This window comes from Pristis pectinata, chromosome 12, assembly GCF_009764475.1.
Source record: "Pristis pectinata isolate sPriPec2 chromosome 12, sPriPec2.1.pri, whole genome shotgun sequence".
Classification (NCBI taxonomy): Eukaryota; Metazoa; Chordata; class Chondrichthyes; order Rhinopristiformes; family Pristidae; genus Pristis; species Pristis pectinata.
Window position 1 is genome coordinate 34,419,638 of NC_067416.1, and position 12,973 is coordinate 34,432,610.

Sequence of the window (12,973 nt, forward strand, 5' to 3'; positions counted from 1 at the left end):
ACATGGCTTGGGTATTAATCACAAGATTACCATCCCTCTGTTTCTGCTTTTCATTGTAGTTCCTAGCTCCTGATAACTGACATGGCATTCTTCAAATTCTGCCATTGGCTCAGACATGAATCATGACAGCAGAATATCCTGTTTGAAGTTCCATTCTTGTTGCTTTGGGATATTTATCTTAGTATCAGGTGTACCCTTCTGTATTTTGAGTTGCAACTATAGGGAACAGCACCTATTCCATTTAATTGTTGAATGCCTGATAAAAGTGGTCTTTTAATGTTTTTTTTCTGCCCCCACCTCCTGGACTGCTTCCTTCTCCACAGTGCTGTAGTTAGTATTCTGTCCATCCTTCCTGCATCCTTTGAGGGCAGAAAATGTTCTACCAGCAGAATAGAACCAATATCTTTTATTTCTGTCTACCCTAGTGCCCATTTTATCTGATTTAATGGTTATGGGTTCCTTTTGTGCTTTTAATCTGAAGTATCCCTGTTCCTCCTTCCACTGCAACACCCACACCACCCCCCCCCCCCCCCCAACCATATCTGCACACTGCAGTCCAGCTCAACAACTTGGCTGGAGTGATTAAACATGATAATCTCCTGCAGAAGCAATCATCACAAATACTGTCCACAAATCCCTACATCAGTACTGACATACTTCCTTTGCCATATTAGATGCAATTTATTTAACAAGTGGCACTTAATTTCAAAAAATAGGCATTGCATGGATTTGTTGATAAGAAATTTAAGGAATTCCAATGGCCTTAAAAGCAATTGAGTGTTTTATCACTGCCCATTCAGAACAAACATACAGAAATATGAATTGGTCAGTTTATTGTTTAACATGTACTTGTGCAATGGGAATAGATTTGCAGATTAGCCCAAAATGCTTTATCCCAACCCCCTCACAAAACACAAACATTGAATCATGTGGTCAAGGCAAATGCTCAATTTTTATAAATATTACAGGGAAATGTATTAAATAAGCGGAGGAAAAGATCCATTATTTATAGATGTGCATCTCCAAAGGTTTGAGCTATGCCATAAAATAATGAAAAGTGAAAAATTTTGGGGTCCATTCATAAGAGGAAATCATAATAAAATGAGATTTTTTTTATTCTTGTAGAATACCCTGGTCAAGCTTCAGTTGGAGTAATGTGTTAAGTATTGGTTTTCTCCATATCATTGGCCTTTTTGAGGCTTTGAAGAAATAATGCGAAGAAAGCACACTAGAATAATTTTGGTTTTAAGTACTTATTGCAGAAAGATTTTTGCAAAGTGCTAGTGGTGACTGAGTACTTAGTCACATGGGTGGTCTTGTGAACTGGGAGTGCAGAGACCAGGAACAGGAGATCTGGTGTTGTAACCTGATGGTGCCTCCTTAGATCCAGGTGGGAAAGGTGGGCTGCTAGTCCATTAGCATTGTTCTTGTAGTCTCCAGGTTCAAAAGTATCATCTGGTGTCAGCCTGGGTCTTCATTCCTCTCAAAAAATCGCATGGTTTTGGCTGGGCTGAATGGAGTTTTGCAATTTGTGATCAGCGTGCAGCATCACATGGGTGTTAATACTGGGGATTACTGAAAGATTGAGAATAATTTGCATGAAATTGCAAGGATATTGTATGTGAAAGTGGCTTAAGTATATTGCAACCTGGAACTCTAAGTGACCTGCAGTTGTCATGGGAAGTAATTTAATGACCTGGAATGAAAAGACTTTGGATCAAGGTTTTGATTTTTTTTAAAAAATTACTCGTTTGTAATCTATTAATGGGAAAAATAGTCTTCATTTTGGAAGCAATCTTTTAATGCTCTTCTTAAAACTCTCTTTTCAAAACTAGGGAATAAATTTGCTCCATGAGTTATGTGGATCACATTGTCAGTTTGCATTGAAGGAAGGAAAATTGATGTTGATTGTATAGTACACAAGGAGCCTACTGAGCTGAGATTCTCAACCTGTTACAGTTAAAGACTAGAATCATTTGTGTTTTAATTTTTCAGATGCCTCTAATTCGAGTAGAAAAATAATCCCTTATTCTGGTTTGCAGTGCTATTTTCTATTATCTTTTTGCTTCAAATTTATAAATCACTGTGTATTTTAATTTTTTTTTATCCCACTGACTTTGGAGTATCAAAGGACATTCAAGAGCTGTTAAAGATAGTTGAACAAATGTCTTAATATATGACTCTGTTGTCAGTAGGTTTGTACTTGTGATTCCCATTCAGAAAGTTCCAAATTTTAGTTAAATTAGAGGCACAATCTGGAGGTATAATTTCTTTTGAAAGGAATCTGATTCACAATGGACCCATCTTTAAGTGCCTACTTTAAAATCTGTAGTTGAGCCAAGAATGAATTGCCTTTCTGCTTGAAAGAAAGTAGTCTAGGAAGTAGAGTAAATAAACCTTGGGTAGTGGAAGGGAGTCCATCAAATGAAGCATGCGCCTTATTAAAGCAGATACAAAATTAGCTTTCTTCATTAGTTTAAAGTTATGAATTTAATCTGGGTTGAGAATGGAATAGCTTTTTCCACTTTATCGCTTGGTCTCTGCATCAAATGTTGCCAGGTTACATAAACTTCAGCCAAGTGCAAAATACTGGTAAAATAGGTGATTGATAATTTACTGTAATGCATCCCAAATTTCAGGCCAAATAATCATCAAATAAGTATGACTGGATCTTGACAATGTTTAGAATACTAGTGCTTTTTGGGTCTCTTGCCTATGAAAAGACTTAATTAGGAGGCAATTTTTGAGGATAAGGGTTGTTTAGGAGATGCTTGTTATGAAGGAAGCCTCACAAATATTGCTTTGGTTCAAAACACGATTGAAAGAATGTGGGAATGGTTTATGCCAATGGAAAGTGATTAATTTGGCCTGTGTGTTTAGTACCATATATGCAAAATGACATTCAGGATAAACAAAGGAATAGTTTTCCCAATACTCTCTGCTCCTTACCTCCATCCCATACAGTTTGAATATTTGATTAAGTTTGCCCCAAAAATGCATATTTTGCACTGCTCAATACTTTACAAAAGTAACTTGATGAATATCTATTTGGAACTGGAATGATTTATCAAGCTAGTAGGCATAATTGAAGATCGAGCTAGGACCTTGGAATTAATCTTGCAAAGTGAATTGACTCAGGATGGTTGCTGCTGGATTATAGTTGTGGAAAATGTTTCACAGTGGATGTGTTCAAGTAATTCATTTAAGATATTTTAATGTATAAATGATGTTTTCACCCTATGTTTAAATATAGGCCTCAAAGGTGAAACAGCAATGTTTAGTTTACTAATTACAGTATAGTCACTGTTCCAACAGTTATGCAAAATGCTCCAATTAAAATGTGTCCAAAATATTCATTTTTGAATCTGATGGACATACTCCACCTTATCCCCCTGGGTAAGTAACCTTTAATGTATTGATGTATTGCAGCTGATACTTCAAACTATAAATGTGAAGATGGTGTACTAATATTTGGTTGTACAATGCCATATGCAAATAAAGTTTATTTTGAAAAAAGTCCTAAAATTTGTTCACTCCTGGTAAGTCTTAGGAAGTCACCAATGTAACTTGGTAAATTGTTTCCAATATAGATATGTTGACAGTGATAGGAACTTGTGTTGAATATCCTGTTTTTCAAAATTTGGCCAAGTCATTTGTGCAGATCAGAAAGTGTAATTCATGACCAGGAAACTTTGGACTTTGCATCATCTGTATAATTATACTTAAAGATTCAGTCGATAGCTTTAAACAACCTGATGGACTCCTGATAAGAGAGGGCAATTTTTTATGGCTTTATCCATTTGTTTGCATAAACAATAAGGTGATTATTCCTTTAATGTCATGTGCAGGGATAACTTCAGCTTCATTCAAACTTTGGGATTGATGACTAACTTACTCATGGAATAAGCAAGTTGGACCTTTCCTTTATATTTGTCCTTAAGTTGTCATTTGCTCACTGAGAGTCTACATTTTCCACTTTTAAGAAGTGGATGCTTCAAGTAAGTTTGTTACAGTCAGAAAATGAGGTGTGGGTATGGAGGAGCAGTCGAACAGACAGAACCAAGAATGCCGAAGACAAGTAATGTTGAGTGATATTACAAACCAAAACTGCTTAGCAAATTTCATTACTGACAGTTTAGTATTCACAGCACTAGCGTGTGGATTAAAAAAATCAATGGACTCATGCGTGCTATTTTTCTGAACTTCCCATGAAATTAATAGCTAAAATCATGAAGGTCTCCTTATTCAAGATTGGAGCAGTGTGTCCACAGTACATCTGGTTACATCCAATAGCATGGTGCCACTCATGTCCTCTGTTTCCAACCTCCATTTAGGCCTTCATCCTCTTAACCATCCATATGTTCTCATTGAGACACTTCCTACAACTCTTAAGATTGTAGGTTTTATTCATGAACAATTGTTGCATGTGTATTTCAACACCTACGGGTGGAATAGGTGCATGGTAACACCCCAATTGCAAATTCCTCAAATTGTGTCCAATTTCCCTTCAAACTCTGTAGATTACACCTTCCTGCACAGACTACAAAAGTTCAAGAATGTGGCTCACCACCAGCTTTCCAAGGACAACTGGAGATGGGGAAGAAATCCTGTCCTTAACAGCAGCCCTAATCCTGTGAATGAGTAAAACAAAGCGCAAACATTCCAAAGAAAAAATTATAGAGCAATGACTCATCTGATTCAATTTTAGTGTAACTAAGCATAGTTTCACTCACAAAAGTTGTACTTTCTTTACCCTTAAGATAACAATACAGACATCAGCAAAATTGTTCAATGTACTCTTTATCAAGCTGATAATGCCACTCCTTATCCAATACAAGGAAACAAGATAACTTGTGTGGCTAAATATAAACAAATTCAGGAATTCATTAATTATTTGCTATTTGTTTTCATTAAACCAGTTTTAGAATGAACTGTACATTTGATCTTTTCAAGTTGATATTTGTTACATAATTTAGAAGATACAACAAGCAATTTCTTTCCCTTCAAATAGCTGAAAACCAGCATTAGCTGCTGTGAGCCTTCAGTAACAACAGCACAATTAGAGACTATCTAATCAGTTTCAGGGCAATGTACAGTTACTAGGTTGGAAACGTTCAATACATCTCATGCCCTGAAGCACCAACACTGGATTCTCACAGCCAAAGTAAATGGTTCATGGTTAAGGTAAGATTGCTATTGATTAAGTGTGATAGTTTTTAACAAGCTTGTGGTCTTGTAAGGTAAAATTGATGTACTTTATTCTGATCTTCAAATGATTCTGACTGAACTTAAGCGGACTATTGAAAGTTATTGGAAGATAATTATCAAATGAACAGTTATTGCATTTCCTAATGGTTGCTTGATCTGTTTTCAGGATGACAGTATATCCTTTCTAATCTTCTAGGCTAGCAGTTCAGTATTATTAACTTGGGGATTTCTAAATGGCATTGAGGTTATTGGCTAAAAATGACTCTGAGAGGCTTTCAGCTGTGGTTTTATGTAGACTATTTGCAATTTTATGGTTTCATTTTCATGCACCAACCCTTAGGTTTCCTAGATTATTCCATTCTTAGTATTTTTAATTGAGCCTGAGCATCTGATTAAGATGCATTTTTAAGATCATGACATGTTTTGGCTTTTGTTGTCTTGAAAAAATTCTGGGACGTGCATTTCAGATGACTGGGCAAATGTTTGCTCAGAGTTTTTGGAAGTGTAAGTGTACTCAGACAAAAAATAATTTTAATAGGTAAGGGATAACAAACTTCTAACAGCTTTAACTGATGAATTATTAATGAATAAAGGATACTGTTTGTTTTTGAGGAGCAATAGCATTGCATCGTATTAGACTTTACCCTAGGTTTGGATAACCAAGTCAATTTAGTTTCAAAAGAGTAAATGTACGTGCGATAATAATAGAAGATACTGAATCTTGGTATAATAAAGTCCTAAATAATTTACAAGATACAGCAGTTACAATTCATTAAATTACCAACAACTAAGACATCAATCTAACAAACAACCACAAAGTTTCAAACACAACTTAATAAAGGCTCCAAGTCGACTCTCAATTGAGTGACAAGTGGGTGTGGGACCATCCAGTACACAGTAATGATAGATTTGCATTCAACCAGCCCAAGGAAATGCTACCAATGAGAGGGGCAGTTGGCATGAGGCTGTTAGTCTGGAAGTTAGTGTGGAACCTTCTAATATATAATTTTTAAAAAGTACAGAAAGAAGATTTGGTGTGACACCACCACTATAGGGAGTGGAAGTACACAGTCATTGCCGGTGGATGTGGGGCTATTCAGTCCAGAGCAAGGCTGCTGGTGCACGAGTAACCTGAGGGGAATGCTGCCGACTGGCACATTGCAGGCTGCAGGAGTACGTACTGAGGGACGCACTGAAGCTGGATGCAGCCAATGCAAGGGCTCGGTGGGGAAGGACAACAGTTTAGGTTTCTTCTGCCATGGGAGAGTGAGGGACAGGGTCAGGCGAGGAAGCCCATTAAAGATTGTAAATATGGGATTGGGGGATCACCCCAGGGAGCCACATGAGTGGCAGTGGTGCTGTTGTTTGTGTAAAAAAAAGTACACTAATAATTGATCTGTACACGAATGTAAAGGTTTGCACTGTTTTATTATTGTATATAGTTTGTCTTTTATTATGAATAAAGTTTATTTGGATAAAAAAAAAGTCAGGCTGAAAATGCGAGACCACACAGCACAGAGTGGGGCTGTTGCGGTGGCGCTGGGTAGCGCGTGGTGGGGCTTTCTTTTAATTTTCAGAAATAAATTCTCATAAAAATACAAAAGAAGAAACAGTGCAAAACTTTTATATTCATGGTTATTACATTCAGTAGTGTTAACTTTTTTTGAAACCATAGCACCATTACCACTTATGTGGCCCCCTGGGGTGATACACCCTTTCATTGTTTGAGGGGTTTCCCCACCTGACTCAGCCCCTCCATGTGCAGTAGCAGAAGGAGCCTAGACTGTTGTCCTTCCCCCACAGAGCCTTTGCATTGACTGCACCGAGCTTCACTGCATCCCTCTGACAGTCTGCAGCATTTGCTTACAGACATCTCGCTGTCCTGGAAGACCAAGTTTCGGGCAGAACAAATGATGTCTTTCACCAAGTTGATGAACTTCCAGAAGCACTTGATGTCTGGCTCGATATGTGCCCTGGGAACAGCCCATAGATCAGAGAGTCCTCTGTTACACAGATGCTGGATATGAACCAAGGATCCTTGCATCCTTCTCCACAAGCTCTTAGCAAATCCACAGTCTGCAAAGAGGTGGGTGACCATCTCTTCCCCAATGCAGCTGTCCCAAGGCAACGTACATTGGGGATGATATGTCATCTGTACAGGAAGGATCTGACTCCGAGGGCCCCTCTCACTGTCAGTCAAACAAGGTCTTGGTGTGTGTTGATGAGTTCTGGCAATGGCGAATTCTGCCAGATGATTTGGACAGTTTGCTTAGGGAACCACCCCACAGTCTCCAAAGAGTCCCTGTCACGCAGTGTCTATAAGATGTTCCGTGCTGACCACTGCCTAATGGATGTGGTCAAAGGTGTTTTCTTGGAAGAACTCTTCCACAAAGAACAGGTAGTGCGGCAATGTCCAGCTGACTGCAATGTTGCGTGGCAGCAAGGCCAGACCCATCGTCTGCAACACCAGGGGCAGGTAGATCCTCAGCACATAGTGACACTTGGTGCCCATGTACTTTGGATCCATGCACAGCCTGATGCAGCCACACATGAAGATGGTCATCAGGATGAGGGCAACATTGGGTGCACTTTTGCCTATATTCATTGGGGACTTGTGCTACGTGACCCATTAGACTTGTACTATCTTGGACCCACAGGTGAACTGGAAGATGGCCCAGGGGATTACCAAGACGGAGGAGCAGGGAATGGGCCACACCTATGCCAAGTACAGCAGCCCTGAGAGCTCATACAGCCTTCCCAGTTACTGACAGAGGGTGCTGTTTCCACAGACCCAATTTTGACCTTCCCAATCTGATCTGTTACATGCCTTGACCCATCTGTACTAGATCCCCAGCACCTTCAGGTAGTCAGACCTGGTGGTCGGGCCAGTTGCCAAAGAGCATGGCCTCACTCTTACCACGGTGACTCCGGCCCCCAATGCCAACCAGTCGCAGATGCTGATCAATCTGCGAACTGACCGTGGATCTGAGCAGAATAGGGCGACATCATCCATGTACAGGGAGGTTTTGACTTGGGTGCCCCCTGGCAGGCAGCATCAGCCCTCTTATTGCTCTTGTCCTTCCTGATGGGTTTGGCAAAGGGTTCTGTGCAACATACAAACAAGATAGGAGAGTGGACAACCCTACCTGACTCCAGACTTGATGGGGAAGCTATCTGTCGTCCACCCATTGATTTGAACTGTATTACAGATATCTGTGTAGAGCAGTTGGATCCAATTTCTGATTCTCTCCCCAGAATCCATTTTGGAGAGCATGTCCATCATCTACGTGTGTGATATTCTGTCGAAGGCCTTCTCCTGGTCCAAGCTGACCAGGAAGGCATCCACCCCTTTGTCCTGCACGTAGGTGATGGTATCTCTGAGCAGTCCAAGGCTGTCAAAGGATTTCCTGCCAGGTATGGCACAGATTTGGACTGGGTAGATCACCTGTCCCAGAGTAGCCTTGACTCAGTTGGTGATGGCCTTGGACATGATCTTATAATCCACATTCAAAAGTGAAATGGGTCTACAATTCCTGATATCTTCACTCTCCCCCTTCTGCTTGTTAATGAGGGTAGTGATGTCCTTCCTCATGGAGTCTGATATGCTGCCAGCTAGAAGCGTAATGTTATACACTTCCAGCAGGTCCAGGCCCATCCAGTCCCACAGAGCAGAGTACAACTCTGCTGGTAAGCCGTCATTTCTGGGAGTTTTATTCAAGCCAAGGGAATGGATGGAGCCAGTCAGCTCCTCCAGGGACAGTGGCTGATCCAGACTCTCCTGCTTGCTGTTGTCTAAAACCTCTGTGATAGAGGATCAGGAGGTTGTGCTGTCTGTGGCTTTTCTGTCATACAGGTCCTCTATCTGTCTGCGAGGACATTACTGAGCCCTCCTCTTAAGGCTGTGGATCACAGAGCTCCCCCTGTGAACTTTTTGGAAGAAGAGCGAGACTGTCGCTGTGGCAGCGCCCAGCGAGGCAGTTGCGATGGCAGCGCCCAGGGAGGCTGTCGTGTATATAAATATTTTTAAAATTTGAAATATACTCATCTTGTTTGAACAAATCACATAGCATATTTGCTCCTGAATTATATAACTCTTAATGTTGCCCGAATCTACCTGTGAGGCACCTGCACATGCAAGGGGTTGAAGTTCCATGCTTTGTGGAAATGACTTTACTGCAAAAGTTGCCAAATCTGAGGGATGTCTACCAACTACCTACCCTTCAGAGAAACTTGTGGTAGGGAATTGCTGTGCATCTGCCAACGTTACCCACATCCTGGGAACCAAAGAAATAGCTTGTCTATGACGTTTGATATTTTTTCCCCCCCTCTGGATGTGCAGCACAAATATGTCACTTTTGTTTATCAAGTGTATTGCTCTGGGATGGCAGTGATCAATATTTGCCATATCTGGCAAGTTGACCATTGCTGGTGTAATACAAATTGCATCTTGTGGGTGGTTTAGGTCACTATATTCTTTTAACTGGCTCTTTTTGCTTTATTTCACATCAGGTTGGATCTGCAGAATGGGTTCTACAAGTGCTGCATCCTTTCGAATTTCTTGTACTGTTCTGTTTGTCCTCATGACGGCAGTGACTGTGGCCATCATTGCAGTTTTCTTCATTTCAGACAAATCAGAAGCTGGTATGTGGGTTGTGGAATGGTGGCAGGTGTTGAATATCACTTGTGAGGTGTGTAAAATTTGAGACACCAAGGCAACTTTTGTTACAAAGCAATGTTTCTAGTAATGCTGCAGGCTGTTTCATTAATAATCAAAGAAAGACACTGCACTATAACATCTTTTAAGCTCTTAAAGTCAAACCCAAGCTGTTCAGAAATGGTTGGTTCCGCAGTGAATCACCTTTGTGATGCTTAGTACAGGGGTCAATGTATGCAAAGCAACCCGGTAAATCACTGAGCAATAATTGATCAGATAATCCATTCTTTTAGAGATCTCAGACTGAATCTGGTGTGAACAGTGTCATGCAATGCTTTATATTAAACCAATCAAGTATATGGGGCTATTATTTGATTATGTAAAAACAAAATGGTCATTAATGTTAAAGTGGTTTCCATGTGGGTTGGGGGAAAGAACATATATTGGGGGAAACCTGGCAGTGGGCCCAGCTTGTTGAAATCTGCTTTCTCAAATCTACTAATTATGAGCAGATGGGATGAACATTCATATGAAGCGATCACGGGTGTATTTAAAGGGACAATATGCAGGTAGAAAAGTTCACAGCTTTGGAATCTGAACTTTTCATTGGATAAACCACCACAGAGATTTCAAATTCGCTCACTGGCTAACCAACATCTTCCACTACCTTTGTGGCCACAAGGACATCAACTCATGAGCTATATGGTAGACAAAGCAGCATATAGGTCTGGCAGTACTGGGCTTTCATAAGTGTATCTGCGGGCAAGTTAAAGTTTCACTTCGTGAACAAGTTCTCCATATGGCGAGTTTTTTGGAATTGCTGTTTGTACCATGCTACCTGATGTGATGGAAAAACTTGTGCTGGTGTTCTGTATCGTGTCAGGGTGTTCCGTATCGTGTCAGAGTGTCCCAAGTGCTTTACAGCCAAAGTCGTACTTTTGAAGTGTAGTTGCTATTGTTGTTGTTACATACAGCAAGATCCTGTAGATAACAATGAGCTAAGTGACCAAAACATTTGCTTTAATAATGTTTGTGGAGAGCTAAATATTGTCAGGAGAGCTCCCATGCTCTTCATTGAATAATGCCATTGGATCTTTTGCAATCACCTGAGAGAGCAGATGGCCATGCTTAGAACAGCACATTGGCACAGCTGTGATCCAGGTACAGTGCTGACCTTATGCTGTCTGTGTGATGCTTGCACGTTCTCTCTGTGACGGCGTGCATTTTCTCTGGGTGCTCCAGTTTTCTCCCACATCCCAAAGGCATGCAGATTGGTAGGTTAATTTGTATCAGTTGATTGCCTCTTACGTGTGGGTGAATGGTAAAATCTGGGAGGTATTGGTGGGAATGCAGGGACAATAGGTTGCAGGGAAAATTAGTGGGGAATGGATTGCTCTGAGACCTGCAAATGTCAGCAGATAGTGCACGTTCCCATTGTGATGTGTTGGAGGGTCAGCCTAGCTGATGTGCTCAGGTCTCTTTAACACGACTCAAATGCACACTTTTCTGATCAGGAGCTACCATTAGAAACACAGCTGACATCTAAGCTGCAGTCAGTTGCTTTGTGTCAGTGACCTGTTGAATATACCGTTGAAAGTATCCTGACTGGTTGCATTATGGTCTGGTGCAGCAATTCAAATGCACAGGAACTTAAGCTGCAGTGAGTAGTGGACTCTGCCCAATGTATCACGGGCACATCCCTCCCCACCATTGGTAGTATCTGCAGGAAGCGCTGCCTCAAGAAGATCATGAAAGATCCCCACCATCCAGGCCATGCCATCTTCTCGCAGCTACTATTGGGCAGGAAGTACAGAAGCCTGAGGTCCCACACCAATAGGTTCAAGAACAGCTACTTCTACCATTCAGTTCAGAAAGGCCTGGATAGAGTGGACATGGAGAGGATATTTCCAGTAGCGGGAGAGTCTAGGGCTAAAGGGCATAGACTTGGAATAAAAGGACGTCCCTTTAGAACTGAGAATGAAGAGGAATTTCTTTAGCCAGAGGGTAGTGAACCTGTGGAATACATTGCCACAGACAGGTGTCAAGGCATCAAAGGTCATGGGGAGAAGGCTGGAGAAGGGGTTGAGATGGAAAAATAAATCAGCCATGATCAAATGGTGGAGCAGACTTGACGGGCCGAGTGGCCGAATTCTGCTCCTATGCCTTATGGTTTTCTTGAACCAACTAACAAAACCCCTATCATTATGGTTTAGCAACACCATGACCACTTTGCACTAAAATGGGCTTTTTTGTTCTAATTGTGTTCTTTCTTATTTAAAAAAAAGTGTATAATTTATGTTTAATTTGTTTTTCTTGTGAATGCTGCTTATATGATGCTATGTGCCTGTGATGCTGCTGCAAGTAAGTTTTTCATTGCACCTGTGCATACCTGTACTTGTGCATATGACAATAAACTCGACATTTTGACTTTTTTTTTGACCTGCTGATGTAAGAATAAATCAAAAGTTAACTTGAGTAGTTTGTCTCCTGATGCAGCTTGTAACTGTCTCAATGTGGTGCATTGGGTTCTACTTGTAATTCTACAGAGGAGTGTCACATAAACTCACTGAGAGCATCAGAGGAATACACCTTTTGTGGTGGCAGTGGACTCTGAACAGAAGCATGGTACATACAAAATTGCTAGGTTAACCACATGGCACTCACTTAAGGGAAGAGTGACTGCACCAAACTTAAAATAACGTTACACGTAAGGGCTAATGTATACACACCACAAACCAACATACATACACCACATTGTCTCCCCTTTTTAAAACAAAAAAAGATTCCCCCTTTTTAAAATGTATCTATTTTATACAAAGCTAGATAGGTGAATGTGTTCAATTTATCAACTCGTCTACAATGGGAAGTTAACACGTTAGTCATAAACTGCTTTTCTCCAGGGATGCTGCCTGGCTGCTGAGTTCCTCCAGCATAATAGTGTTTTTCTTCCAGATTTTAGCATTTGCAGTCCTTTATTTCTGTAGTTTTTCAAGTGTAATATTCTGAGTATTAACAAGTTTGTACTGCATTTGCTAATTGGCAAGTATGTGTATTGATCTATCACTCGATGCTCAATCCAACAACATTATGAAATTACAGTATCTCTCGGAC

The 12,973-nt window shown here is 40.6% G+C and overlaps 1 protein-coding gene across 1 annotated transcript in view; it reads left to right on the plus strand.

Moving 5' to 3' along the window:
• The first annotated feature begins 5,142 nt into the window (after positions 1-5,142).
• asah2 (N-acylsphingosine amidohydrolase 2) overlaps positions 5,143-12,973 on the plus strand; it is a 90,283-nt gene continuing 82,452 nt past the window's right edge. The window contains exons 1-2 of the mRNA XM_052027516.1: positions 5,143-5,184; positions 9,718-9,849. Coding sequence (XP_051883476.1) covers positions 9,732-9,849 — 118 coding nt within the window. The 5' untranslated portion in view covers positions 5,143-5,184; positions 9,718-9,731. The remainder of the gene's footprint in view (positions 5,185-9,717; positions 9,850-12,973) is intronic.